General features: G+C 47.5%; 2 protein-coding genes across 5 annotated transcripts in view; one reads left to right on the top strand and one right to left on the bottom strand.

The window, feature by feature from the left end:
- The window catches only part of LOC149466088 (uncharacterized), a 31,892-nt gene extending 22,366 nt beyond the window's left edge, over positions 1-9,526 (top strand). Inside the window, exons 15-17 of one of the 2 annotated variants that reach the window (XM_089672745.1) lie at positions 1,058-1,551; positions 2,886-3,036; positions 7,477-9,526. In XM_089672745.1, the coding sequence (XP_089528871.1) occupies positions 1,058-1,551; positions 2,886-3,036; positions 7,477-8,075 (1,244 nt within the window). In that variant the 3' untranslated portion in view covers positions 8,076-9,526. The remainder of the gene's footprint in view (positions 1-1,057; positions 1,552-2,885; positions 3,037-7,476) is intronic. The other variant, XM_089672746.1, reaches the window with a different exon arrangement.
- Positions 9,527-11,087: 1,561 nt separating this feature from the next.
- Positions 11,088-24,754, bottom strand: LOC149466087 (uncharacterized). 3 transcript variants are annotated; one of them, XM_089672845.1, is made up of 7 exons: positions 24,637-24,754; positions 23,805-23,909; positions 21,314-21,404; positions 21,105-21,206; positions 17,650-17,853; positions 14,595-14,751; positions 11,088-13,049 (listed from the first exon to the last, which is right to left on the bottom strand). In XM_089672845.1, the coding sequence occupies exons 2-7, from the start codon at positions 23,859-23,861 to the stop codon at positions 12,251-12,253; spliced, it is 1,410 nt and encodes a 469-aa protein (XP_089528971.1). In that variant the 5' UTR covers positions 23,862-23,909; positions 24,637-24,754; the 3' UTR covers positions 11,088-12,250. The 3 variants fall into 3 exon arrangements, with proteins under 3 accessions (XP_089528971.1, XP_089528973.1, XP_089528974.1); XM_089672847.1 differs by having other exon boundaries at positions 11,088-13,025; XM_089672848.1 differs by lacking the exon at positions 17,650-17,853.
- Between the last annotated feature and the right edge of the window lie 137 nt (positions 24,755-24,891).

Raw genomic sequence — 24,891 nt, 5'->3', positions numbered from 1 at the left:
TCCAAACTTTACACTTGGCAAAATGCAGTCAGGCAAGTACCGTTCTGGCAACCGCAAAACCCAGACGCGTCCATGGGATTGCCAGACAGAGAAGCGTGATTGGTCACTCCAGAGAACACTTGTCCTCTGCTCTAGAGTTCAGTGGCGGCGTGCTTTACACTACGGCATCTTACGCTTTGCATTGCACTTGGTGATGGAAGGCTTGGATGCGGCTGCTCAGCCATGGAAACCCATTCCATGAAGCTCTCTACGCACTGTGGTTGGGCTCATCTGAAGGCCACACCAAGTTTGGAGGTCTTTAGCTATTGACTCTGCAGACAGTTGGCGACTTCTGCACATTATGCGCTTCAGCATGCTCTGACCCTGTCCTGTCATGTGACGTGGCCTACCACTTGGTGGCTGAGTTGCTGTTGTTCCCAGTTGCTTCCACTTTGTTATAATCCCACTAATAGTTGAGCGTGGAACATTTAGTAGCCAGGAAATGTCACGGATGGACTTATTGCACAGCTGGCCACCTATCACGGGACCACGCTTGGAGTCAGTGAGCTCCTGAGAGCGACCCATTCTTTCACCAATGTTTGTAGAAGCAGTCTGCATGCCTAGGGGCTTGATTGTATACACCTGTGTCCATGGCGGGGATTGGAACACCTGAATCACATGATTTGGAGGGCGGGGCCAATACTTTTGGCAATATAGTGCAGAAGAAATTATGATTTTTAATCCATATGGCCACCTTAAAACAGAGTTCCACCCAAAAGTGGAAGCTTTGCTTATCTGCCTCCATTCCCTTCTGTTGCCACATTGGCACCTTTTTGGGGGTAGCGGGTACCCGGTTTTGACAGGAATTCTTCCCAATAACCACAAATGCAAGGAGCGTTCTTACCAGTGATCATCACATTCACGTATTGTAAAAGCCTGGAAGGCCACCTCAAGGATTCCTCCATGTTGAGAAGACCTTCATTTCTTGGAGAGAAGAGTATGGAGGCTCCACCTAGATCCCCCATCATCTGATAAACACATAGAAACAATGTATTCAGTCAGTGTGTGTTTCCTACAGATGGATCCAATGATGGGAACCCACCAGAGAGATGTCCCCGTCCTCTGTATTCCCGGGACTCCACACAGGAAGATCTCACCATCCCTCACCACCATCAGGTAGATGGATCCAGTAATTGGAACCCACCAGAGAGATGTCCCCGTCCTCTGTATTCCCGGGACTCCACACAGGAAGATCTCACCATCCCTCACCACCATCAGGTAGATGGATCCAGTAATGGGAACCCACCAGAGAGATGTCCCCGTCCTCTATATTCCCGGGACTCCACACAGGAAGATCACACCGTCCCCCACCATCATCAGGTAGATGGATCCAGTAATGGGAACCCACCAGAGAGATGTCCCCGTCCTCTGTATTCCCGGGACTCCACACAGGAACATCTCACCATCCCTCACCACCATCAGGTAGATGGATCCAGTCATGGAAACCCACCAGAGAGATTTCTCAGCCAACAGTCCCAGGAAGAAGCTCATGTACAGATGAATTGTGTGCAGGTAAGTGGACCAGACTCCAGGATACATTCATCCTATTTTTTTTTTTTTAGTCCGTGGAGGTGCAAAAAAACTAAAAACCCGTAAGTGAACAAAAAACATGCAAGTGTAAAACACAAACCGTGAAACGTAAAAAAAAACATTAATATATAATGTGTAAGTAACTGAGCTGGTAGTGGCCTGCTAAAGTCCTTGTACAGCAGAGCTCAGACTGGGAGAGGAAGAAAGTGGCACAAGGCTGGAGGAGGGTCCATGATTTGCTGTGCTCAGAGGAAGTGGGTTGAATGATGCTGGCTGTCATTCAGTCCAGAAGACCGAGGACATCTAGAGGTGGGAAAGAAGTACTGTGGGCTCCTGATTTTAAAACTTAATATTACATCCAAAGCTGATTTTTTTTTTTTTTTTTTTTTGGGGGGGGGGTGTTTTTTTTTGTTTGTTTTTTTGTTTTTTGGGGGGGTTTGTTTGGTTTTTTTTGGGGGGGGTTTGTTTTTGTTTGATTTTTTTTTTTTTTTTGGTTGGTTGGTTGGTTCTTGTTTTTTTTTTGTATTTTTTGGGGGGGTTGGTTTTTTTTTTTTTTGTTCTTTTTGGTTTTTTTTTTTTGTTTGTTTTTTAGGGGTGGGTTTGTTTTTTTTGGGGGGGGGGTTTGTTTTGGTTTGACTGGATTTGTGCTTTAAATCTGAGGACCAGTCAGAATTAAATACAATAAAAGTCAGCAGCAACAAAAACTGTAGCTGCTGACTTTAAAAATAAAAAAAGGGACGCTCACCTGTCCCTCAATCCCGTGGTGTCCTCACACCGGCCGGGTTGACTGGCCGTCCTGTCTCCTCAGCACCGACATCTTCAGTGTGGGCATCCGGCTGTGACAGCTTGCGGCTTCACAGCCGAGTGCCCACTGCGCATGCGAGAGTAGCGTTGCACTTGAATGGTCCCGTAGTCTTCTGGGACCTGTCACGTGTCCCGAAGACAAAGGGGGGGGGACAGCGTCCGCTTCCAATCGCCTAGGCGGTCGCAGTGGGAGCGGGTACCTGTGAAATTCGGGTTACCCCCCCACGTCCCCAAAGGTGCCAAACCTTAACGGGGAGCAGGGGACTTAAAAACCTTAAAGCGCAACTTCCCCTTTTGGGTGGAGCTCTGCTTTAATGTCGTCTACAGTAATGCTGGTGACCTAAAATAATTGTGGGCCACTGCTAACATGTCAAAGACGACCGTTCACAGTGCTTCCCATAAAGCTCTGTTGTACGTCATGGTCTTGCTGCACTACCAAATTTTACCAGCAGGTGGAACTACAGAAGCTCATAATTCTGATCTTTTTTTTTTTTTTTTTTTGTGATGTTTAGCCTGTAAACCAGACCTGTTTGGATGTAGCAGCTGAACTGGAGATTGCAACAGAAGGGGAAAGGTACATTAGGGGCAACGAGCTCGCTAGAGAAACCCGGTTTCTGAAATTTTCAGTAGGAGAGCAACGAATTCTCGCAGAGACTAGCAAAGGTGAGCAATAAATGCTAAATCCAGAAAAGAGTCGCAGATTCTTCTCGTTCAGTCACTATTATGTATTCTTCTCCCCTCTTACCTGTCGATAGACCGTGATGGTGAGAATTAAGAAGAAAGTTGTGCAAGATCAGTGCGTGCGCCACTCTTCTAAATATAAATATGGAGCAGATGCTGCGCAAGTATCTTTAGTGATGAGGAGCGATCACTTCTTTGTTCTGTGGCTGTGACAAACGCAGCACATGGCAGAGAGAATGGAGAGCTGCAGCTGCGTGTTCTGAGATTTCTGCCCATCCACGCACCCTGCTCAGCTCAGGGGGGCAAGGAGGAGGAGGGATGTTGGCCCTGCTTGTGTACTGAAATCACTGCATGGGCAGAGAGAGGGATGTGATCTGTCTGCTGACAGCTCATATTCCATTCGACAGGTCACACGTGGCAGTGTTCTATATGGAAACTTGACATATTCCCTACACGAGCAGAGAGAGGGATGTGACCTGTACAGGCAGAGAGAAGGATTTGACCTCTTTGCTGCAGCTCATATTCCATTTGACAGGTCACACTTGGCAGGAATCTGTGGCAGTTTTCTATATGGAAACCTGACATATTCCCTACACCAGCAGAGAAAGGGATGTGACCTGTACAGGCAGAGAGAAAGATGTGACCTGTACAGGCAGAGAGAAGGATTTGACCTCTTTGCTGCAGCTCCTATTCCATTTGACAGGTCACACTTGGCAGGAATCTGTGGCAGTTTTCTATATAGAAACGTGACATATTCCCTACACGAGCAGAGAGAGGGATGTGATCTGTCTGCTGGCAGCTTATATTCCATTCAGCATGTCACACTTGGCAGGAATCTGTGGCAGTTTTCTCTATGGAATCCTGACATATTCCCTACACGAGCAGAGAGAGAGAGGGGTGTGACTTGTACAGGCAGAGAGAGAGGGATTTGACTTGTACAGGCAGAGAGAAGGAATTGACCTCTGCTGCAGCTCCTATTCTGTTTTACAAGTCACACTTGGCAGGAATCTGTGGCAGTTTGCTCATGTAGGGAATATGTCAGGTTTCCATATAGAAGAGAGGGATGTGACCTGTACAGGCAGAGAGAGGGATGTGACCTCTTTGCTGCAGCTCCTATTCCATTTGACAGGTCACACTTGGCAGGAATCTGTGGCAGTTTTCTATATGGAATCCTGACATATTCCCTACACGAGCAGAAATAGGGATGTGATCTGTCTGCTGGCAGCTTATATTCCATTCAGCAGGTCACACCTGGCAGGAATCTGTGGCAGTTTTCTATATGGAAACCTGACATATTCCCTACACGAGCAGAGAGAGAGGGTTGTGACCTGTACAGGCAGAGAGAGAGAGATGTGACCTATATAGGGAGAGAGAAGGATGTGACCTTTTTGCTGCAGCTCCTATTCCATTTGACAGGTCACACCTGGCAGGAATCTGTGGCAGTTTTCTATATGGAGAAATGACATTCCCTACATGAGCAGAGAAAGGGATGTGACCCATACAGGCAGAGAGAAGGATTTGACTTGTACAGGCAGAGAGAAGGATGTGACCTCTTTGCTGCAGCTCCTATTCCATTTGACAAGTCACACTTGGCAGGAATCTGTGGCAGTTTTCTATATGAAAACCTGACATATTTCCTACACGAGCAGAGAGAGGGATGTCGCCTGTCTGCTGGCAACTTATATTGCATTCAGCAGATCACACCTTGCCGGAATCTGTGGCAGTTTTCTATATGGGAAAAGTGCCATGTTTCCTACACGAGCAGAGAGAGGGATATTACTTGTCTCCTGACGGCTCATATTGCATTCAACAGGTCACACCTGACAGGTATTTTTGGCAGTTTTCTATATGGAAACCTGATATAATCCCTGCACGAGCAGAGAGACTGATGTGACCTGTTTGCTGGCAGCCATTTCCTTTGGCAGGCTACACCTGGCAGGAATCTGTGGCCATTTTTCTATATAGAAACCTGACACATTCCCTGTACAAGCATTGAGAGGTATGTGATCTGCACGGGCAGAAAGTGGGGTATTGAGCTGTTTGCTGACAGCTCATATTCCATTCAACAGGTCACACCTGGCAGGAATCTGTGATCTATTCCCTGCATGAGCAGAGTGAGAGATGTGACCTGTCTGCTGGCAGCTCATATTCCATTTGGCAGGTCACACCTGGCTCAAATCTGTGGCAGATTTCTATATGGAAGATTTCCATATTCCCTGTTAATGAGGGGCAGACCTGCGCTAGATTTTAATTTCACTCTGGAATAGAAACTGGAGTGAATAGACCTGAAAAAAATCTGCTTCGTTAATGTGGTGAACACCACTTCTGATATTTTCCATCCCCAATATGTGCCCAGTGGGGGAGTCAGGAGCCATCAGCGTCTATTAGACTCTGATTATGACTCTTCTGCATCCCTCTGGAGGGAACTCCGAAAAAAAACCCGCTTGTTCTGGAAGGAATGTGTAAGAGTTAGACCCTTTGTCAGGTTTTTTTTTTGTTTTCTTGGTTGTAGAAGTTAAATGAATCTTTGGCACCTACGTTATTATAAATCCCAGGTGGCGGGCAGCTCAATGGACCGAGGTCTAAGTACCTTTTGTGTGAATTCACCTTCTCTTTTTCCTGGTGGCCATGGTCCTGGAGTCTACAAGTGATGGGAAACCCAAACTGTTTGCATAATTACATTGTATGAAGACAAAAAAGATGTTCACAACATACAATGTAGAGCGCTGTCAATGCAATGTTCATTATGGAAGCTTTGATACATTGTACAATGTTCCTACACATCTAGAGCGAGTCCAGAGATTCATGGAGTATGTATCCCATCCCATCGCATAGGTCCTGCGTCTGGGTATAGAGGAAGCACGATAGGAAATAGGTGGTGGAATGAACAGGAAGGGAAAAGGATGAGACAAGCGGATGGAGTATGTGCCCCATCACGGAGGTCCATTGGCCACATTCCAACATTCGGTATAGAGAGAAAACCATGGAAGACAAAGTTGGGGGAATGAACAGGAGGGGGAAGAGAGGAGAAAAGGCGGGTGGATGGTTAGGATGCAAGTACCATGTAATGGGGTCCACCCCAAGAACAGGTGAGGGGCTGTAGAACAGGGGTCTCCAAATATTTTAAGCAAAGGGCCAGTTCACTGTGCTTCAGGATTTAGGAAGGCCGGACTATGGCCAGTGGGAGTAAAAAATGCCTCAGACGTGGTGGTCTGCAGGGGCAAAATGATAACAAAAAGCCTGTGGGCAGTAGGAGGTATTGGTATTAGTGGGAATAATAATGTTCTTTGTCAGTGGGAGGAAGAGTGCCCCATCATTGGTGGTATCATTGGGAGGAAGAGTGCCCCGTCATTGGTGGTATCATTGGGAGGAAGAGTGCCCCGTCATTGGTGGTATCATTGGGAGGAAGAGTGCCCCGTCATTGGTGTCATCAGTGGGAGGAAGAGTGCCCCGTCATTGGTGTCATCAGTGGGAGGAAGAGTGCCCCGTCATTGGTGGTGGTCATTATTTTTTCTCATTTTAGATTAGAGAGTAAGGGAGAGTTATAATCTCCATCAGTTTTTTTTTTTGCCATCTGAGTCCCATTGGGGAGATCTCTCTTCCTGTCCCACATCAGAAACAGAAAGTGACAGGAAATCCCTGAAAATGAAGGTCACCAGTGCTAGTGTCCCCATTGCAAGATTTCCCCTCTATTATTTTTCTGGGGATAACCCAAAATGTGGGGTTTTCTTTTACTTTCACTTTCAATGATAACTGTAACCAGGACAAATAGAGAGGGTGACTCTCCCTAACGGGCACAGACGGCAATAAAAAAAAGCTGACGGGGTCTAATTCCTTTCCACTCTGTCCAAAACAAATCACAAAAAAGTTTTGCCTTTGTTGTTCTTTCATGTCTGAGGTTTACAGCCACTTTAAAGTATAAATAAAGCACATCCCTCTATAGTGTGTACTTATCCCAATCCAGAGCACTAAGTGTCATTTCTGTCTGCTGCCTCCTTCCTCTTCCAACAGCATGAATCACATGTGACAAGTTTTCCTGACACCAAGAGAAAAATGGTGACAGGGGAGGGACCTCCTGCAGATTGACAGCCTCAGCTCGGTTCCTGTGTGAAGGGTAGGGAGTCCCTTCTTTTCAGTCAGCTGAGTTCTCCTTACTGAGCTCTGCAGAGTGTAATTTCAGCTTCCCGCCCCCTATATTCTGAATTCTCAGACAAGCCTTATACATTCTGGACATTAACGGATGTAGCGAAGAGAAGACAGCAGATAAAAATGTATAACTTATGTAGGAGGATATACTTCACTGGGTATATGGAAGGATTTACAACTTTAGAGCACTTTATAACTGGTGCCAATACATGTCAGTGAATCAGTAGAGAATTTATTTATTTATTTTTGACGTGGGTTGGTTTATATTTATCACAGGTAAACCCAGCCAGAGGGACCCTCTTCAAGAATCGAGCTTCCTCCCAAAATTCAGTGGAGGAATAATTACCTCCAGCGTTCTACAGAACCGTACCTTGGCCCATGGTCAATCCTCTTCTGGCAAACACAAGCCGCTAGCCTGCTCCATCTGCGGAAAACGCTACGTCTCCAAGCGGAGACTGGAAATCCATGAGGAATCACACAGGGAACAGAAGACTGTGTATCTCTGTACAGACTGCGGAAAGTCCTACCGCACGGAGCACAGTATGACCATGCATCGGAGGATACACAGCACAAAGATATACCAGTGTCCAGACTGCAGAAAGACATTCGATCAGGTCTACTACCTGGTCTTGCATATGAGAGGCCACAAGGAAAGCCTTCAAAAAGGTCAGGACGATAAATCCTCAGAACCAGGAACTGCAAGCCTGGGCAGGGACAAGAACCCACCTGGGCTTGGGGCTACCAGTTTTGTGAACTCGGTCCGGTACATCCCTAGCAAGGATGTTCCCTTACTGCTGCCAGAAAAGGACCACACCAGCTCAGGCCAGTCCACCAGGAGGAGTAAGTCACCTCCCAGTACCTTCCTTAGGCATTGAAAAGGGAGTGGGTCAAGACCTCTGCCTGTCTAGAAAAAGGAAAGGATGGAGCGGCAAGGAAGGACAATTAAGGAGGGTATAAATTGTGAACTGCAGATGAGGATCGTGAGTTGAGCCTCCTAACTCAGATTCCAAACCATGTATCTTCTACAGGCAGAGGAAACACAATAACTGACCAGTCTGGCAGAAGATCTTCTTTTTCATGGATTTTGGTGGTGCATTTCTGTTGGACGTGATGCCTCCATCTCTCATATGCTGTCCTTTAAGAGACTAAAGGCCAGGAGGATAAGTTCCTCCAAATAAATGATGGTCTGGTGCATTCCTAGTTGGGATGTTCCCTCCTGCTGCCAGAAAAGAACCAGACCAGCTTAGGCCAGTCCACCAGGAGGGGTAAAAGTCACCTTCCCGTACCTTCCTCAGGCACTGAAAAGGGTGTAGGCCCAGACCTCTTCCTGTCTGTAAAAAGGAAAGGACTGGGACCAAGGAAGGACCATCAAGGAGGGTATGGGTAGGGAACTGCAGCTGAGGATAGGGAGTTGAGCCGAGCCTCCTTCCTCAACAAGATTCCAAACCATGTATCTTCTCCAGACAGAGGAAACACAACTGACTATTCTGGCAGAAGATCTTCCTTTTCGTGGATTTTAGTGATGCATTTCCTGTTCCTGTTGTAGGTGATGCTTGTCTCTCATGTACTGTCCTTGAAGACTGAAGGCCAGGAGCATAAGTTCCTCCAAATAAGTGATAGACTTGATTGAGGGCTTTTTTCATCCTGGTCTCCTGACTGTCTTGCCGAGGTCGGTGTTTCCTTGTTGTAGGACTAATGGAGGTGATATGAAATTTCTTCTAGACAAATCCAAAAGGAGAACGGAGCTGCTGAAAACAAGAAAACCCCAAACGTTAATGTGTGCCTTGTGGTTTGTTGAGGACTATGATTGCCCAAGAGCACCACATGCAGTAGGACCTGTGCACACTGGGCCTTTTTGTACCCGGTGCATGAGGCTCCAGTGTTTAGGAGCAGGTGGAAGGTACAGGCGCACTGTAGAAGAAGTCTACATTCTGGGCATTCACCCTAGGGTAGGGGGGTCAAACTGGTGGCCCTCCAGCTGTTGCGACACTACAAGTCCCATCATGCCTTTGCGAGTCATGCTTGTAACTGTCAATCTTGCAATGCCTCATGGGCTATGTAGTTTGGCAACAGCTGGAGGGCCGCTGGTTTGACACCTATGCCCTAGGGTGTATGCTGCCATAAACTTGGTGCACTCTCCGGCTGTGTAGACTCTTACAGACCCCCAGCAGTGGGGCTAGACAGTGCGCCTGTACCTTCCACCCACATGTAAATGCTAGGACCTCCTGCATTGGGGTTAAATGTCAAGTGTACAGAGAGGAGATCTGCACATTGGAAATGTTGATTGGGTTTAAAAAAAAAAAATAAAACATTTCGAAAACATAAATCTGGTGAATGGATTGTGATCTGTTGTGCTACATAAATTGGAATTTTGTACTCACTGTAAAAATTTTTTTTGGAGTCTGTTGATGGACTGCCGGGTTATACTGCTGCCTACAGGACTGGACACTTCAAACTGTAAACCAGCCCCAGAATAACCTCTCCCTCTATCCAGTGTGCCTCCATTTTGTAGCAAGCAGTTCCGAGACCATGAAGTGGTGGGCTTGTGTCCCTCAATGGACTCCAAGAAAAGGACTTTACAGTGAGTACAGAAATCCTATTTTCTTTCTTGTTCAGTGATGAGTCTCTTCGGAATTCAAACGGTGTCAGGATGTCCAAAAGTGCCTAAGGGGTGGGCAACACAGCCAACAGGCCCAATGAGAGAACTGGGGACTACCTGCAGCCCAGGAACTGCCTGAAGGTTCAAGACCCAAATCTGATACCAGATAGGGTTGGACCTCTTCGTACTATCGGGGGAACCTGCCGAGCAAGACTGGTTAATTTCCCTCAGCAGTTCTGAAAAGACCCATCCTGAGGCATGTTGGGTCTACTGTGGACTACCTGCAGCCCAGGCGTTGGAAGGTAGTGGGGGGTTGGAAGAGGGGGTGGGGGTGTTGTGAGAAATGGGTGGGGGTGGGGTGGAGTGGGGGAGTTGGGAAGGGGGGTTTTTGTGAGAAGCGGGGGAGTTGGGAAGGGGAGGTGGTTTGTGAGAAGTGGGGGGGGTGTTTGTGAGGAGTGGGGGGTGGAGTTGGGAAGGGGGTGTTTGTGAGAAGTGGGGGAGTTGAAGGGGGGAGGTGAGGAGTGGGGGGGGGTGTTTGTGAGAAGTGGGGGGGGTTTGTGAGGAGTGGGGGAGGAGTTGGGAAGGGGGGTGGTTTGTGAGAAGTGGGGGGGGGGGGTTGTGATGAGTGGGGGAGGAGTTGGGAAGGGGTGGTTTGTGAGACGTGTGGGGGGTTGTGATGAGTGGGGGAGTTGGGAAGGGGGTGTTTGTGAGAAGGGGGGGGGGGGTTCTTCAGCATGCAGCTATCTAGTGCTAGTTTTGGGCCACTGCAACCTGTGTACTTGTGTGATTTTGGTGTCCAGCCCTCCTGTTTAGTGCTAGTTAGATCCTCCTTACTTCCTCCATGTTGCCTCAGTTGGTGTTTGTTATTTACAGAGATAGGACTCAGAAAAGTCATGGGGGTTGATTTACTAAAACTGGAGAGTGCAAAATCTAGTGTCGCTGTGCTCGGTAGCCAATCAGCTTCTAACTTCAGCTTGTTCAATTAAGCTTTGCCAATAAAACCTGGCAGCTGATTGGTTTCTCTGCAGAGCTGCACCAGATTTTGCACTCTCCCGTTTTAGTAAATTAACCCCATTGTCTTGTTACACTTCAAAAGACTGGGAAAAACATCCACTGAACTGCCATTAGCTGCAGCAAAATTGTATTGGATTCAACTGCTTTGTCCTGTGGATGGTGCCAATTCAGCAAGTGACGATCCTTTGAGGGGTTTACATGCATTCCAGGGGCAAATTAACTCCACAGGTACACTTAGATGCATAGTTGCAATAATAAACACTAACACCAAAAATATATCTAAAAGGCATTGATTTTATTGACTCCACCCAGCAAAGAAATCCCAAAAATTGATAAGGGGCGGGACTGTGACCACCAGATAGCTTACAAAGCAGAACACACGCTGGGTTATGGCGACAGATACCCCATGGTGAGTGTAAACAATGGTCATGGCTCAACAACAAAGTGCCACTCAGACTGTTTTTGATTGTAGGTGGAGTTTTTGAAACATGCAAGAAAAAAAAAAAAAAAAAAGAAATGTAACATTCTCCCCCATCCCCCCCCATACAAGGTGTTAGCAACACATCTCTAATATATTTTAGAAACTACATCTGTCTATAATAAAAAAAGTTATATTGGTATAGAAAGCCAGACTCCACCATTCTGGCACAGGCAAGATTGTAGGGAGGGGCCTGTGACCCCCATCTTTCTTCCTTATGCCTGTTCTGGCTCTTGAAGTATTTGCTGCAACTAATGCAAAGCATTCCTTGTGACTTTTGCCACTCATAAAATAATCCTGATTGTTCCTTTAATGGGCTGCAGCGGATACTTCAACAGCCGGTACAGATGCAAGGGAATGAAACCGATTGTGGATCTTGCTGTTTTACTGCCCTCTAAGGTCATATTTTCCAGGAAGGCGGAGCAACACTTTAAGGTGCTTTTTTTTTGTTTGTTTTTTTTTAAACTAAATATGAATTACAAAAATAAAACAAGTCTTAACAATGGCCTTTTTCTTTCACTTAGAGGGGAAGTCGACCATTTTCGGCCACTGACTCTGGTAGTCTTGCTCCATTGGCTTGTACAGGTCTCTTGTCTCAGGGGGCTGTACTTGTTACTATGGTGATGCCGAATGCTCCTTTGCTGCAGGGCCCACCAAAACACTTGCAGAGCCTGTCCTAGCTTAGTGGAACAAAACTACTGGTTGGTTGCCAAGTTTTCACCCTTCTTCCTCAGAGGACACCTCCCATAAACAGGTGGACAACTCCTTTTAAGACGTGACGTGTCCATGAACTTTGTTAGTTGGGCTGGAACAAGGAATCCGAATCGAAATATGTGGCAGTTAATGAGAAGTTGCAAACGCTTGTCCCATGCTCCTTCACAACTGCCAACTAGTTAGCAGTTGATAGCGCTGGTGTCCATGCTGTGCAGTCTAGAGAAGAGCACGGGTAACGTTCGAATTCACAGTTCCTGCATGTAAGGGCGTGGCGATGGTGGTGAGGTGGAGTACGTGTAGGCTGTCTCTCCGTGTTGCCCGGGATGAGAGGTTTGGTAAGATGTGGAGGTGGAGGAGACGTGGCTGTATGAGGAAGAAGTGGGGGGCAGGTTGCCATAGGAAGCCCTGTTGTACCGAGCCGGCGGGGTGGGCTGGGATGGCAAAAAAGCGCCAGAAATGGAATGGTCGGAGTATTGTGTCTCCACAGAAGATGGCGGCGGTGAGTTCTCATAGATAGAGCCGTCTACGAACTGGGAGACTATGTTCAAGACGCCAATGCGCAGGTCCAGCTTCTTGCTCTCCGGAGCCCTTTTGAAGTACGGCAGTAGGCTTCTCAGAAAGGTGACGTCATCGTCATTCATATTCTGGAAGAGGTCAATCTCTGGAGGGCCTTCACCAAGCATCTTCCTCTGCTCCTCGTGGAACCTCTTCTGCTTGTCCTGCATGCTGGCCATCATGTCTATGATCTTGGACTCAAAGTCATCCGGTGGGCTCTTGGCGATTTTGTGCTTCTTGGAGGCTTTGGAGGCCTTCGGAGCTGGTGCTGGCGGCTCTACAGAAACTTGGTAGGTGGGGGTGACAGAAGGTGGCAGGATTGGGGAGATCTGGACAAATGGGGGCGGCGCTGGCTCCTCAGTTTCGTTAATCTCTGGCGGATCTAGGGTGTCGTCCTCGCCGATGGTTCTTTGTGGTTCAGAATAGTCTTCATCATCCTCCGTGTTGTTGGCGTTCTTGCCTTTTCTGTTGAAGAGAACACATGTATACCTGTGTTTCAGTTAGAAGCATTCATCACCATTTATTAATTTCAGTTCTCATAAACAAGAGCTGTGGCAGGCCCGTGGACCTCGGAAAGGTCTCACCACTGATGTGCCCAAGAGAGTGAACCCTTCCTGTATAGTCTAAAGCCCACGCTTTGCCTGGCTACAGAGGTGGCCAAATTGGACTGATGGACCTTTGCCATGTGTAGCAGATGCACATATTACAAAAGTGGTCAATGGAAAGGGCTGTATGAGAGCTTCATACACATGCCCATCATTAAACGACCGCTTTCGCCATTTAGGGACTGCTGACCTCCGTTGAGCCCCACGATAGGGAGCAAAGGTCTATGATAATGTCTCCCAGATGACAGTCATTTCATGTTGGCGTTCTCTACAGGCAATGGAAAATATATTCAGATAAATGGACAAGGAGTCTCCACCTAGGAGCTGTTTCACCTGCAAGGCTGATGGTTGACACACGTTAGAAGAGAAGGTCCAAGATGGAGGCTCCTCTATTTGTCCAGAACATAAAGTTGCCAGCATTTGAATTCAACAGATTGTCACCATGGAGACAGCCAAACTGAACTGATAGACCTGTGCCATGTGTAATAGATGCTCCTCTTTGAACTACAGCTTCCACCCCAGACATTTATGAACTGTTGCCCTGAGTTGAGGCCCACAATAGGGAGAGTATTAGACAGACTGAACCCTTCTTGTATAGTCTAAAGCACAAGATTTGCCCAGTCAATTGAAATGACCAAACTGGACTGATGAACCTTTGCCATGCGTAGCAGATGCTCATATTACAGAAAATTGAAAGGGTTGTATGAGAGCTTCATGTATGTGGCCCTCACTGAACTACAGCTTCCATCCCAGCCATTTAGGGAACGTTGACCTCAGTTAAGGCCCACGATAAGGAGAGTAGGTCTAAGATGATGGCTTTCAGATGACAGTCACTTTGTTGGGGTTCTCTACAGGCAATGGAAAATATATTCAGATAAATGGACAAGGAGTCTCCACCTGGGAGCTCCTTCACCGATGCGTTTTACCCACAAGGCCTTTAGAAGTTTATGATCAAGCCCAGTCTAGTGGTTGACACACATTAGAAGAGAAGGTCCAAGTTAGAGACTCCCATTTGTCCAGAGCATTTGAATTCAACAGACTGGCACCATGGAGACGGCTAAACTGGACTGGTGGACCTTCACCGATACATTTCTCCTGTAAGGCCTTTAGCGGTTTATGATTAAGCCCAGGCTAGTGATTGACAAGTGTCAGAGAAGATCCATGGTGGGTCCTTCTTGTCTGTTTGGCCAGACCAGTGAAGTTACCAGCACAGACTGGATGTGTTTGGTGTGTGGGGCATAAGTCGAGCACTGGCCTGGCGTTTTGACCCAACTGTGGATTTGGGAACACCGCCCCCCAAATGTCTTTGTCCACACCCGCAATTTTTACATGGGTTACAGCCAAGTGGTGATCCTTTCAAGGAGGCGTAAACCTTGCAGAGGTTCCGACCACCCCCGAGACCTGCTGAGTTTGAGATTAAAGTACTTACTCCCGCATTTCCATGCTCCTCTTCAGGAAGCTGAGGTCTTTGAAGAAGACGTACGGCTTCTTCTTCTGGTTGCTGGTAAAGCCCTTCCCCTGGCTGTCGTTTAGGTCCCTCCGATACCGATCTCTCGCGGAGCGCCACCGAGTCTGTATGTCTTTCGCTGGAAGGGCGGTTTGAAAGAGACTATGTAAGTTTAGGCAACTAACTGTGTGCCATTTAAAAAAAAAAAAAAAAAAAGACAACATTTATGGAAAAGAATTTTCCACCGTTCATATAGTGAAGGGTTCTTCACGGTAAGAGCAAATAAGCCGTGTGGGATGCACAACCACAAAGGGGAAAGCGTAAAACCTAGACCAGAGTCTATACAGAGGACATCAGTTAGGCAGAGGTTCTGCAGTTAGTATAGGGAGAACTTCTTCAGAGTAAAAGCTGTGAGATGCACAATCTCATGAGGTGGCACCAATAAAACCCACAACAGAATGGAACCTGAGCCTTTTACTCCATACGGCCAAAACGTAGAACAAAAAGGCATCAGTTGCATATGGAGGAAAATAAATTCTAACTTCATTTTGGGAAGTGTCTCTTTTCAGTAACAGCAGTAACGCTGGGGGATGTACACCTGCATGAGGTGACCCTAGTAAAATCTATATTGCAGTGGTACAACCTTCTATCTCAAGGACCCTACAAAAGGAAAGAAAGCGGTCAGATGCATACAGAGGAAGGAAGTTTGAACTGCAATTTAGGGAGGAGCTCTTTTTAGTCAGAGCAGTTAAGCTGAAGGATGAAGAAGTGCATAAGGCTTTACTATCAAAATATATAAAGAACTGGCAATCTAATTTTTAAGGGGTGTACAAAGGACCAGAGGGCATCAGCCACATATGGACTAAAGAAATAACATTAGTTTGGGAAGAGTTTTTTGTAGTAAGAGCAGTTAAGCTGTTTGGTGCAAAACTGCATAAGCAAATTAAAAAAAAAAAAAAAAAAAATCTATACAAGGAACCTCAAATTAACATTCTATTCCAAGGGTCATACAGGGGAGGCATTTCAGATTACAAAAAAAATTATTTCAGTTTAGGGGTTCTTTTCAGTAAAAGCAGTTAAAACTGCATAAGCTGACACAATCAAAAATCTTAAATGTGATGGCAAATTAACTATGTACAGTGAATGAAATAAGTATTTGATCCCCTGCTGGTTTTGAATGTTTGCCCACTCACAAAGAAATGATCGGTCTAAAAATCGAATGTTCGGTGTATTGTAACACTGAGAGACAGAATAGCAACAACAAAGTCAGCAGAAATGCATGTCTAACAAATGATAACTGATCTGCATGTTCATGAGGGAAATAGGTATTTGATCCCCTATCATTCAGCAGGATTTCTGGCTACCACGTGTCTTTCATACAGATAACAAGCTGAGATTAGAAGAAGTCTCTTAAAGGGAGTGCTGCTAATCTCATTTTGTTACCTGTATAAAAGACACCTGTCCACAGGAGCAATCAAACAATCAGATTGCAAACTCTCCACCATGGCAAAGACCAAAGAGCTGTCCAAGGATGTCAGGGACAAGATTGTAGACCTACACAAGGCTGGACTGGGCTACCAAACTATGGCCAATCAGCTTGGTGAGAAGGTGACAACAGATGGAAATGGAAGAAACACAAAACAACTGTCAGTCTCCCTAGGTCTGGTGCACCATGCAAGATCTCACCTCGTGGAGTGTCAATGATCATGAGAACAGTGAGGAATCATCCCAGAACTACACGTGAGGATCTTGTCAATGATCTCCAGGCAGCTGGGACCACAGTCACAAAGAAAACAGTTGGTAACACACTACGCCGACAAGGATTGAAACCCTGCAGTGCCCGCAAGGTCCCTCTGCTCAAGAAAGCACATGTCCAGGCCCGTCTAAAGTTTGCCACTGAACATCTGAATGATGCAGAGGAGGACTGGTTGAAAGTGTTGTGGTCAGATGAGACCAAAATCGAGCTCTTTGGCATCAACTCAACTCGCCGTGTTTGGAGGAATGCTGCCGATGACCCCAAGAACACCATCCCAACTGTGAAACATGGTGGTGGAAACATTCTGCTTTGGGGGTGTTTTTCTGCTAAGGGGACAGGAAAATTGCACTGCATCAAAGGGACAATGGACAGGGCAATGTACCATCAAATCTTGGGTGAGAATCTTCTTCCCTCAGCCAGGGCATTGAAAATGGGACGTGGATGGGTGTTCCAGCATGACAATGACCCAAAACACACGGCCAAGGAAACAAAGGAGTGACTCAAGAAGAAGCACATCAAGGTCCTGGAGTGGCCTAGTCAGTTTCCAGACCTTAATCCGATTGAAAATCTGTGGAGGGAGCTGAAAGTTCGAGTTGTCAAACATCAGCCACCAAACCTTAATGACTTGGAGAGGATCTGCCAAGAGGAGTGGGCCAAAATCCCTCCTGAGATGTGTGCAAACCTGGTGGACAACTACAGGAAATGTCTGACCTCTTGATTTGCCACCAAGTACTAAGTCATGTTTTGTGAAGGGGATCAAATACTTATTTCCCTCATGAACATGCAGATCAGTTATCATTTGTTAGACATGCATTTCTGCTGACTTTGTTGTTGCTATTCTGTCTCTCAGTGTTACAATACACCGAACATTCGATTTTTAAACTGATTATTTCTTTGTGAGTGGGCAAACATTCAACATCAGCAGGGGAGCAAATACGCATTTCCTTCACTGTATGCCAAGGGCCATACAAAAAGGACAAGGGAGTCTCAGTTGGATATGGAAGAAAGAAAATGTTACAATCATCTTAGGAAGGGGTTCTTTTTTGTAAAAGCTGATTTTTGTTTTTTAAAAACCTATTTTTGAACGTTTAATTACCGAATTATAACAAAGGAATATTTGATTATAGGAATTGCCAGTTACCCTGACAGGGTCAAGAAGGATGTTATTTTTATTTTTCTGTAGGCCATAGCTGTTCTTAGTAGAAGGGGCAGGGTTTAATTAGACCCTCCTCTGGAACTGCCGGAGCTGCATCCTGTACCAGGACTGCGCCCGATTCTCACCTCTTTGTTTTTTCTGCCGTTCGCTGAGGATGGCCCAGTCGGGGGTCAGCAGCGCACACACCTCGTCCCAGACTTTCTTCTTCCGGTAGCGGTCGGAGTAGCGCGGGCACTCGGTGTCCCATAACTCTGGGCGCTCGTGGACCATGCTAATCAGCTGCTCCAGGCTGATGTCCCAACGGGAGCTTTTCCCTTGGATCCCCTTCCCTGTTAGAAGAACAAGACCGCAAGACGCTGGTCAGCGCCAGGGTATACTGACGATCAAGGGCTCACAAATATTCTATCAGTCGATCATCATTGGGCACATGGCCTCCAATTTGATGCGTTTCGGGGAAGAAATAAAACCCTTCTTCAAGGCTCCGGTGTTCAAAGTGGTGGGAGTCCTAGGATGGCAGCAAAGAAACCGCGAACCTATGCAGTAGGAAAAACACCACTTAGAACGCCTGAGGAAGGGCGAGTCTGTTTTACCGCTGAAACGCGTTGGAGGTACAAATATGCTAATGACCCAATACGCTATCTAGGGATTATTGGGCAAATGTGCTGAGTTTAGCTGGCCCCCAACACTATCATCAAGCCCAGAGAAAGAAGCTCCGATTGGTTCACGAATGGACTTTTTGTTCCCGATTCAGAACTGCGTAGCTATGTCAAGCCGAACATAATCGATTTTTTTTTATTTTATTTCCTCATATCACTCATGGGTGTTTAGAAATAAAAATTGCATAAATATTCGTCCAGTGAAAGCGAGTGTACACCTGTCCTCCGGCCTTGCCACTCAACATCTTTAGATGACCTCGATCTGATTTTATCCACACTGGGATTATATAGATTGGGAGTTGGCTTGGTTTAGGTCGTTGTATATTAGCGACCTCAGTGTGGCGCTCTCTTGGCTGGCTGAGGGGTTCCCATATCATCTAACTTTGGGGTGTCGGTGTGACTAGGACCGGCTGTTTTTAATGAACACCATGGCTACATTTGTAACGCTTCTACACGGCTCCAAAAAATGAAAGGGAGACTTTGAAAACCCATCAGATCTCAATGGGGAGGAATCTCCTGCTGGATCTTTATACTGATATGGACGGGGTAATGTGTGAGGAACGTAAGGATGTCCCATCGTTGGATGGAAATAAAAATGATCGACCTACAGAGGACTGAATTCAAAGACACCCCAAAAATCAAAGTGAAGAAATGATGCAGCAGGCGAGTCCATTTTGGTGAAATGTCATTGCAGCAACTCAGAATGGTCCTCAGTAGTTTGTATGGCCCCCATGTACTTGTATGCATGCCTGACGTCGGGGGAGGGTCCTAATGAGACCACGGATGGTGTCCTGGGGGATTTCCTCCCAGATCTGGACCAGGGCATCACTGAGCTCCTGGACAGTCTGAGGTGCAACCTGGCGGCATCGGATGGACCGAAACATGACATCCCAGAGGTGTTCTATTGGATTAAGGTCAGGTGAGCGTGGGGGCCATTCAATGGTGTCAATTCCTTCATCCTCCAGGAACTGCCTGCATACTCGCCACATGAGGCTGGGCATTGTCATGCACCAGGAGGAACCCAGCACCCACCGCACCAGGAGGAACCCAGGACCCAGCGCACCAGGAGGAACCCAGGACCCACTGCACCAGTGTAGGGTCTGACAATGGGTCCAAGGATTTCATCCTCATACCTAATGGCAGTCAGGGTGCCATTGTCTATCTTGTAGAGCTCTGTGCGTCCTTCCGTGGATATGCCTCCCCAGACCATCACTGACCCACCACCAAAACGGTCATGCTGAGCCATGTTACAGGCAGCAAAACGTTCTCCATGGCTTCTCCAGACCCTTTCACGTCTGTCACATGTGCTCAGGGTAACGTGCTCTCATCTGTGAAAAGCACAGGGCACCAGTGGTGGACCTGCCGATTCTGGTGTTCAATGGCAAATGGCAATCAAGCTCTATGGTGCTGGGCAGTGAGCACAGGGCCCACTAGAGGATGTCTGGCCCTCAGGCCTCCCTCATGAAGTCTATTTCTGATTGGTCAGAGACATTCACACCAGTGGCCTGCTGGAGGTCATTTTGTAGGGCTCTGGCAATGACAAGTATTGATGTCCATCCTGGAGGAGTTGGACTGCCTGTGAACCTCTGTAGGGTTCAGGTATGGCCTCATGCTACCAGTAGTGACACTGACCCTAGCCAAATGAAAAAATTGTGAAAAACAGAAAAGATGGAGTAGGGAAAAAATGTCAGTGGCCCCCACCTGTAAAACCATTCCTGTTTTGGGGGTCGTCTCATTATTGCCCATCTAGTACACCTGCTGTTCATTTCCTGAACACCAAAGCACCTGAAAACTGATGAACAACCCCCTCTGTTGCTTACCTGACCAGATCAATATCCCAGGAGTTTCACTGACTTGATGCTAGGCTCTGATTACAAAGAGTTCCTTTCATTTTTTGAGCAGTGTGTAGAACGAGGATGAATTCCTTTTTGTCGTACTCCTTTGTTATATAGCCCCGAGGAAAGATTATCTGAAACGCATCGGGTTTGTCCAGTGGAACAAGAGGAGATTCTTTTTTTTACATCAGCTAAAGTTCCTTCATGTGTATCCATGTAGCCACTCTGCTGTGATTTTTATGGAATCTGAGAAATTTGTGACATTTTATTGTACTAAAATAAAGCTTTGTTATATTTGACCTCGGTACTTTTCCTGTGGCCCTCAAAGTCCCCTTGTGCAAATATTGGGAGTTCTTCGCTCTTTCTGCATAATCATGGGATGTTGGTAACTATTTAAGGACATACGCTGGCGATATTTGTATTTGTGGTAAAGATCGGTTTATTCATTATGAATATAGAGTGAAATCGGGAAAATACCGCATGATGGCCACTAGATGGAGCTGAAGATCATAGGAAGGAAATCCAGCAGGGGTCTCCAAACTATGGCCCTCCAGGTGTTGAGGAACTGCAAGTCCCATTAGGCCTTGCAAGACTGACAGCCAGAGGCATTATGGGACTTGTAGTACTTCAACAGCTGAAGGGCCATAGTTTGGGGACCCCTGAAATACACCATAGTAAGAAGAGATACAATGTAACAATTCTAGAGAAGGCGGGGGAGGGGGGATCCTGTTTTGAAGTATTTTCCAGATTCTCTTCCAAGTTCCGAATCAGCCTAACTTTACTACTGCCCATAAATCGTTGAAGAACATTCGACCTGAAGAGGAAATAGCTCAAGAACATTCAATTTTGCCCCAATAACAGCTGGTTAGTTTGCGCAAAACTGATTTACATTTGATGCGTTGGGCTACCCAGTGCGCTGCAGGAAAACGCAGCACGCCAGCACTTTTCCCGCACCACGGCATACATCGCGCCAGCCCTGTGGTGTGAATGGGGCACATCGACAATAAATCGCGGTAACCAGCGTTCGCACGGTGCGCAAAAACACTGCTTGCCGCACCCTGCTGAAATACCCGCCTATTTACTACTCACTCTGCAGCATGTGCATGGGGAATCCCTCATTCATAAGCTGCGACGCAGTCTGCTCCTCCCCAAACTGACCCTCCAGGTGCTTCGCCATGGCGTCTCCGGGGTCTGTGAATAAAGAGGAGGGTGAGATGTATGAGAGACCCCAGAGACGAGGATATTGGGGGGGGGGGGGGTGGCAAAGGGTTAAACCTCCCTTGGAGGTGATCACTGACCTGCGCCGCTGATCTCCGTGGGGATTTCCTCCTCTTTAATCTGCACATAGATCTCTTCCTCCTCCAGCTTGACCACCGGCTGAAACTCGTCCTGTAAAAGTCAAGTCACGGCTTTCATGGCATCTAGTAATGATTTTTTACATCAGGATCCCCATCAGAGCCCCCCTTACATCAGGATCCCCATCATAGCCCTCCCCCTTACATCAGGATCCCCATCAGAGCCCCCCGCTTACATCAGGATCCCCATCAGAGCCCCCCGCTTACATCAGGATCCCCATCAGAGCCACCCCTTACATCAGGATCCCCCTCAGAGCCCCCCCCTTACATCAGGATCCCCCTCAGAGCCCCCCCTTACATCAGGATCCCCCTCAGAGCCCCCGCTTACATCAGGGTCCCCATCAGAGCCCCCGCTTACATCAGGGTCCCCATCAGAGCCCCCCTTATATCACGGTCCCCATCAGAGCCCCCCTTACATCAGGATCCTCATCCAAGTCCCCCTTACATCAGGATCCCCATCAGAGCCCCCCTTACATCAGGATCCTCAATCAAGTCCCCCTTACAACAGGATCCTCATCAGAACCCCCGCTTAAATCAGGATCCCCATCAGAGCCCCCTTACATCAGGATCCCCATCAGAGCCCCCCTTACAACAGGATCCCCATCAGAACCCCCGCTTACAACAGGATCCCCATCAGAACCCCCCGCTTACATCAGGATCCCAATCAAAACCCCCGCTTACATCAGGATCCCAATCAAAACCCCCGCTTACATCAGGATCCCCATCAGACCCCCCCCCCTTACATCAGGATCCCCATCAGAGCCCCCCCCCCCACATCAGGATCCCCATCAGAGCCCCCCTTACAACAGGATCCCCATCAGAACCCCCGCTTACATCAGGATCCCCATCAGAGCCCCCCCCCCTTACATCAGGATCCCCATCAGAGCCCCCCCTTACCTCAGGATCCCCATCAGAACCCCCCTTTACATCAGGATCCCCATCAGAGCTCCCCCTCCCCTTACATCAGGATCCCCATCAGAGCTCCCCCTTACATCAGGATCCTTATCAGAGTCCCCACTTACATCAAAGCCCGCAAGAGAGCCGCCTTACATCAGAGTCCCCCTTACATCAGGGTACCCATCAAAGTTTCCCTTACATCAAATCCCTGACCAGAGTCTTCCTTACATTAGGGTTCCCCTCCCATTAGAGTCCTCCATTACATCAAAATCCCCATCTGAGTCCCCCCTTACATCAAGGTCCCTATCAAAGTACCCCCTTACATCATAGCCCCCATAAGAGCCCCCTTACATCAGAGTCTCCATCAAAGTCCCCTTTCTATTAGCGTGCCCATTTCTGTCCCCCCCTTACATCAGGGTCCCCATCAGTATCTTCTCTTACATCAAAGTCTTCCTCAGAGTCCCCATCAAATGTTCCCTTACATCTGAGTCCCCCCTTATATCAGGCTTCCCATTAGAGTCCCCCCTTACATCAGGGTCCCCATCAGAGTTTCCCTTACATCAAATCCCTGACTAGAGTCTCCCTTACATTAGGGTTCCCATCGCATTAGTCCTCAATTACATCAAAATCCCCATCTGAGTCCCCCCTTACATCAGGGTCCCTATCAAAGCCCCCCCTTACATCAAGGTCCCCATCAGAATCCCCCCTTACATCAGGGTCCCCATCAGAGTTTCCCTTACATCAGAGTCCCCCTCATATCAGGTTGCCCATCATTGCTCCCCATCCTTATATCATGGTCCCCATCAGAGTCCTCCTTTACATCAGGGTGCCCACCATTGCCCCCTTGTATCTGGGTCCCCGTATCAGAGTGCTCTCTTACAAAGTCCCCATCAGAGTCCTCCTTTCTTTGGGGTCCCCATCAGAGTCTCCACTTCCATCAGAATGCCCACCATTGCCTCCACCCCAGTTACATCAGGGTCCAGCAGAGTCCCCCCCCCCCCCTTTCATCAGGTTGAAGCAGAGGTCATAGGCAGCTGGTTTTGCCCTGAATCCTAACTGACCGATCTGTGGGCTGAATAAATTCTTGTAGTGGGCCAGATGCCAGCTTTAGGTTTCAGTTGCGGGCCTGGAACCAGTACAAAGATTTGGCCCAATACAAGATGTTCTATGAAGGGGAAGAGGAGGGTGTCGAAATACAAAAAACTGGATGTTATTGGGTCGTTTTCTCTCCAGGTAGAAAGTTATTCATTCATTGGAAAAAAAAAGTTGTTTGGGAAAATTCTGCATATGGCCAGTAGATGGCATTGAAGATCATACTCATTTCCTCAGCTCCCTCTACTGGTGAATGTGTGGTACTTTCCTTTTTTATGAAGGAATAACATTCGACCTGTAAACAGTTCGATTTTGCACAGAACGATTGCAGCAGCAGTTTCCCTGGACAAATGGCTTTTTTTTTTTGTATCCCTCCCGTGTATGAGAGCGGCGGGTCTGGTATCTGCAGAGGTCAGACATGGTGGAATGGTTCTATGGCACCCACCTGGAGGTCCAGCGAGGACATGCTGTGCTCCTCCGGCTGGCCCTGATCCTCCTCCATCCTGGATCAAGGCTGAGCGGACCAATGATGGGACTCCGGAACGCCGGGCTGAGGCAGAGAAGGGGAGGAGTTAATACTTCAAGCCAACCGGGTGAAGGGTCACTATTCATCTGAACCGACCTCGTGCAACATTCAGGTGTAGAAAAAGGGAGCGTACACAAGTGTGCGGAACACCTCCGGGAATCCCCCCCTGTGATTGGCTCCCTCTCGGCTTGTACAGAGCTAGAGGCCGGATGTCACACATCCCCCGCATGGTCTCTGGGTGTATACCGATCTCTATGTACGCACGATGCATACCGATCTCTATGTATATACAATGTATACGGTTCTCTATGTACACACAATGTATACCGATCTCTATGTACACACAATGCATACCGATCTCTATGTACGCACAATGCATACCGATCTCTATGTACACGCACATTGCATACGATCTCTATGTACACGCACATTGCATACGATCTCTATGTACACGCACATTGCATACCGATCTCTATGTACGCACAATGCATACCGATCTCTATGTACGCACAATGCATATCGATCTCTATGTACACACAATGCATACCGATCTCTATGTATATACAATGTATACGGATCTCTATGTACGCACCATGCATACCGATCTCTATATATATATATATATATATATATATACACACAATGTATACCGATCTCTATATATATATATATATATATATATATATATATATACACACAATGTATACCGATCTCTATGGAGACACCTCCCCGCCCCTCCCCCCGCTCTCACCCGTCCAGCGTTGGACTCTCTGCTCTGATCCCTCCGGCTATGCAGAGAAGCGGAAGCAGATCCCGCCCCCCCGTTTCCCAGCCGCTGATTGGCTGAACGCTCATCCTTTTCTCCGGCGGATATCAACGTTCCATTCAACGACCGTGACGACCCCCGCGATAGAGGCCGGCCCCATCCCTGACACTGTCTCCGTACTGGACTCCGACAAAATGGCCGCAATCTCTCCCCCCGATCTACTATTAGCTGTGTGGGACA

Source organism: Staurois parvus, unplaced genomic scaffold (assembly GCF_062004578.1).
Source record: "Staurois parvus isolate SC_StPar_1 unplaced genomic scaffold, SC_StPar_1.0 ptg000132l, whole genome shotgun sequence".
Taxonomy (NCBI): Eukaryota; Metazoa; Chordata; class Amphibia; order Anura; family Ranidae; genus Staurois; species Staurois parvus.
This window is presented reverse-complemented; position numbering and strand designations above follow the sequence as displayed.

What these genes read in the sequence shown, in the direction of transcription:
- LOC149466087 (XM_089672845.1), bottom strand. Translation starts at nt 23,861, where the DNA reads ATGGAGGAGGATCAGGGCCAGCCGGAGGAGCACAGCATGTCCTCGCTG. An exon ending in ACGGCAGAAAAAACAAAGAG is followed by an intron (nt 14,752 to 17,649) that starts GTGAGAATCGGG and finishes CCGCCCTTCCAG; the next exon opens with CGAAAGACATACAGACTCGG. An exon ending in AGGAGCATGGAAATGCGGGA is followed by an intron (nt 13,050 to 14,594) that starts GTAAGTACTTTA and finishes ACTGAAACACAG; the next exon opens with GTATACATGTGTTCTCTTCA.